This window comes from Neolamprologus brichardi, chromosome 3, assembly GCF_056152115.1.
Source record: "Neolamprologus brichardi isolate AB-2024 chromosome 3, ASM5615211v1, whole genome shotgun sequence".
Classification (NCBI taxonomy): Eukaryota; Metazoa; Chordata; class Actinopteri; order Cichliformes; family Cichlidae; genus Neolamprologus; species Neolamprologus brichardi.
Genome location: NC_142106.1, coordinates 44,435,392 through 44,439,850, shown reverse-complemented (window position 1 = coordinate 44,439,850; position 4,459 = coordinate 44,435,392). Strand labels below are relative to the sequence as shown.

The window sequence follows — 4,459 nt, the reverse complement described above, 5'->3', positions numbered from 1 at the left end:
ACTATAGAAGTATAGTATTGCAACATGGCATTTGGATCTTCTAACTAAAATAGGAAAATAGGAACATAAACAGTGCCATGATTGCCAGACCTGGCCGGTTAGTCAGAAGTGCCAGCTTGATGACAGATCCGGCCCAGACCGGTTTTCTATGAGCCTGGGCCACATAAACCAAACCACAATCGGGCCAGATATGGCATGCAGTGCCATCAACACCAGGCCTGGCTCGTATCTGGATGACATACCACTTACCATGCCAGAAGTCAGCCAGTAGTGCCGGCTTGACACCTGTCTGGTATGTGGGAAGTCTGTCATGTCTAAGGGTAGAGGCCTGACAAAGTGCAACCCAATTACATGACAAAAACAGTTATCCAGAGCACCTCACCCAACCCCCACTCCTTACCTGCCTGGATTGCCTCTATGTGCCCCCTTTACATTTCTGTCTGCCCCCTCATATATGCCTGTCTAGAACCAGCCCAGACCAACATGCAGGTAATTTCAGATGAAAAGCTTCTTTCATGTCAACAAATATCAGAAAACACCAAAACTGTGTGCAGTTTGTCACATAGTATGTTGCTAGTTAAGGTCCAGCTACTGTATTTCAGAGGGAAAGAAAATAAAGAGAGCCAACTTCACCCAGAGATAGAGAAAGATAATAAAGACAGAACAATAGAGGAAGAAGACAGGTTAGATTTAAAGGTAAGGACTGCACTGCAGCTGCCACACAGTGACGTGTGGGCAAGGCCTCAAGTAAACATCCACCAAAGCTACAAGAAATTGATGTTGTTCATGTCAATGGAAGAAAGGGTCTACTGGGTACATAGTAATTGCCAGGGAACTCAATGTGTGTGTGTGTGTGTGTGCGCGCACAGATGCATGAATCTTTTCTTGTGTGCATATGGCAGTTTGACAAATGAGGATGTGCCTGAATTCATTTATTTACACCAATTGTTTCCTTCCCCACTCATTTCTCGTTGTTTTTTTTTTCAGGGAATGCCAAAGTGTACAAATGTTGGCTAAAATCAGTGGCATCCTGGTGTCGTTGCTGTAGTGGATTGTAATTCCATCTATTTTCTTAGTAAAGTAGTTGTAAGCAGCAGTTATAAGGAGGTTTTGAACAGGAAACTGTTAGGTTAGGAACCGATACTTGTACTTAGTGACAAGATATGAGCTGTTAGAAATAAGTGATAGATTCGGTTATTCTTTATGGTTAGTCTGTAGAAACAGTAGAGAAACTGATTTGTTTTTTTGTATTAAAAAAGTAAAAGGTCTGCTCATTATTTGTCCGAATTTATTGTCACTGTAAAAGTATTGTGTTATAGAAAGATAAAACACTCAAGAAAGCAACAACTTCTAACAGATACCATCTCATACAAATGCTTCAGAGGTTCAATCCCAGCACACACAGTAAAAAGTGTTTTATTTTGGCGAAAAAACTAAACATGAAGATACAGAACTGCAATGCTTATATCGTGTCAGTGTCTTATTCTTTAGCATTTAAAGGCTTTGAGAAAATATACTAAGTATAAAAACTACCAAGACAACTATAATACATAAAAACACACACTCATTTCTACTGCTTTATACTTGAGTAGACACATTCAGCCTTGCTGTTGTTTCTCTGTCTTCTTGGTCTGTCAGCCTTGTGGTGCCTTAAAGCTGCATAATGGAGGTTTTCTTCATTTTGCTTGACCTAATAATAAAATATAATTGCAAAATAACAATATACAACTTAAAATGAGCTAACAATGTTTTACAATGATAATGTGCAAAAATCAACACCAAAATTTACCTCTGCATTTGTTGACGGCGGCGAAATTCTCGAATGAGACTCTGAAAAGAAAATGATAAAGTGTTCTTACTATTATGCTATTGGTTGACTAGATGTTGACAATAACAATAGCAGTTGCAGTACCTTGGCATTGGTGCCGTGTGCAGTTTCTTTTGTGGGCCATATACAATAAGAAAGCCATTAAAACATTCAGAAGTGTGCTGAATGCCAAAGCTCCACTGAAGAAGTACACAGCATTCCCATCATCTATGGACATTAAGACACCAGCAAACATTATATATCTTCCAGCTAGCTCCTATGAAATATTAAAATATAAGCCATCCGAATTACTCACCCTTAAAGTCCAGTTTGGTCCCGTTTCCAAACAGTATGTGTCCACATGAAGCCACGGCACAGTAGTAGGTCCCAGCATGAGCCGTATTCAGGCTCTTCATTGGCAGGTTGTAGACACAGGTGTGTATCTGTGTGTTGGGTTTCCTCTCACACTGATCATTCCTGCCTCCATGGGTGTAAATGATTCTTGGGAAAGACTCTTCAGAGTCTCTGAACCAGTAAACACTGTGTTCTTCATCACAGGTCCCAGTGTGTACTGTACAGTTCAGAGTCACAGAGCCTCCTGGCTGGATGGTCTCAGAAGCTGACTGCTGCACTAAAGTTGGGATGTCCAGCTCTGAACCTCTTACGTTGATGATAGTGCCCTCTCCAAATTCAAACTTTCCTATGTAATAGCTACTTGCACAATAGTAAGTAGCAGAGTCTGAAATGTCCAGATTTGTTATCTTTAAGTAGATTTTTCCTTTTTCAGCATCAGCTGTGAATCGTGGATCATTCTTGAATTCATCACTAAAGGTGGCGTTGGTGTCAAACTTGTAAAGAGTAGAAATGAGCTTTGGTTTCTGTCCCAAAGTCAGCTTGTACCAGTAAATCCTCGCAGCAACATCTCCTTCATAGAAACAAGTCAAAGTCACGCTGTCCCCTCTGTTAGCTGTTATGAAACGTCTTTCTTGATGAACAGAAAAGGAGAATTTGAGGTCTTTCGTCAGAGCTGAAGTGAAATGAAAGACAAAGTAAACACAATTATGGTCTCATAAAATCATCGTCATTCATGTTAAAAGATTCAAACTGCATTTTATAACACACACATACACGCACAAACACACACACACAAACAAAAAAAAACTTACCCATTTTTCCTAAGCACAAACATGTCAAATAGAAGGCGAACTGTGCAGATGTCATTGTGCTCATATCGTTCTGCTCGTTGTAAAGAGCATTGACCCTTTCTCCTCTTTTAAAAGAGAAGAGTGAGTCTGATTGGCCAAGCAGAAGTGACATGGTATGTCCTGTTAAGGAAACTTGATCACATGTCACCTGCAACCTATAGTGTTGAGCTCAGTGTCTCAGAAATATTGCATGGTGAGAGCTATAAAAATGTAATCTCTTGACATATATACATATCTTACAGTCAGTCACTTTGCTAGCGATGCTATACTTGTGGATTTCAACTGAATGCTAGGTAAGCAACAACGAAGAATCTGATGTTGGTTTAAAGAAATAAATAAACCATTTTCTTTGTTGATTTAAAGTCAATAAATATTCATCTCTGCATACATGTGCTAATGAAAAGGAACACACTAAAACTAAATATTGTAATTATGTATTAATTTATATATTTATTTATTACTTTATTATTCAAACAATAGAGACAAAAAACATACCTGATTTAAATTTGGCCAATCTCATTCAAGGATGTGTTTCTATACTGTCAGACTCTCACATTAAATCTAATATCTACTTGCATGTATAAATCTTCAGTGCATGCTGGATCTCCTCAAGTGCAGCATAAATTATATAGGTCTGAAAACCCTCAGCGAGAACTGGCTACAGATACAGACTACGGAATGGAGCAGCTGTCAGCCACCTCCTGCATACAGCTTGATGACATCAAGCTGTATGCCAAGAGCGAATGAGACATTGGTCGTGTCCAAATTCATGGGCTGCATCCTCCTGAGAAGGTCGAGTAGGCCGGAAGTAAACGGCTGGGGAAATTGGACGGTCCAGCCTTCAGATCTGCGTTACCGCTGTCTCCGTGGAGTTTAATAAACTCGGCCGTCTGCTCCTTGCTATCTAAAATATAACAGGACACTGGCGTAAACTCTCGACCGTCTCACACTTCTGTTTAATTGTTTCTGTTTGACGTTTAGTCAGCTGTGTGAAAACTAAGGAGGAACCCACCCGGGGGATTAATAAGTTTTATTTTATCTAATCTAATCTAATAACTTTAATCTCAGCCAAGCCGATTTACTCACGAACAAATAAAACACCCAAAAAAGCCCAACAATAACATTTTAGGTTGTCTAAGTGACTTATATATTACGTTTAACCTGAGTAGCGAAACTCCGCGGTGATCTGAAAATGATGTGCCGGGAGTTGTGCCGTTCTCGGCCGCATCAGTAACCCTCAAGCTCCCGGCGAGCTATCGAGCTGGTGGGTAGCAGATGCTCCGAAAACGTCGAAGCACTTTTGCAAATATGCGATATCTTGATAAACCGAGCAGATATTTGATGTTTACACAGCTACTTTCTCGCCTGAAAATATGTTAAACGTTTATTTTGTGACCCAGAAAGATTAGTATGAGTAATTTTAAAACTTAGTAGCGGCCGCCATTAT

General features: G+C 39.9%; 1 protein-coding gene across 4 annotated transcripts; it reads right to left on the bottom strand.

The window, feature by feature from the left end:
- Positions 1 to 1,570: 1,570 nt before the first annotated feature.
- Positions 1,571 to 3,037, bottom strand: LOC102795723 (immunoglobulin gamma-1 heavy chain-like). Of its 4 annotated transcripts, none has more exons than XM_087837714.1 (5): positions 2,974 to 3,037; positions 2,124 to 2,834; positions 1,913 to 2,035; positions 1,790 to 1,830; positions 1,571 to 1,690 (listed from the first exon to the last, which is right to left on the bottom strand). In XM_087837714.1, exons 1-5 carry the CDS (start codon positions 3,035 to 3,037, stop codon positions 1,571 to 1,573), a joined length of 1,059 nt encoding a protein of 352 aa, XP_087693840.1. The 4 variants fall into 4 exon arrangements, with proteins under 4 accessions (XP_087693840.1, XP_087693839.1, XP_087693841.1 ...); XM_087837713.1 differs by having other exon boundaries at positions 2,956 to 3,028; XM_087837715.1 differs by having other exon boundaries at positions 1,913 to 2,052; positions 2,132 to 2,834; positions 2,974 to 3,028.
- Positions 3,038 to 4,459: the final 1,422 nt, after the last annotated feature.

Bases quoted from the DNA above. Each gene is read 5' to 3' on its own strand.
- LOC102795723 (XM_087837713.1), bottom strand. From the start codon at position 3,028: ATGACATCTGCACAGTTCGCCTTCTATTTGACATGTTTGTGCTTAGGA. The intron at 2,835-2,955 runs GTGTGTGTGTGT...ATTTCACTTCAG, and splicing joins GGGTAAGTTTTTTTTTGTTT to CTCTGACGAAAGACCTCAAA. The intron at 1,831-1,912 runs GTACTGCAACTG...TTTTCTTTTCAG, and splicing joins CACACGGCACCAATGCCAAG to AGTCTCATTCGAGAATTTCG.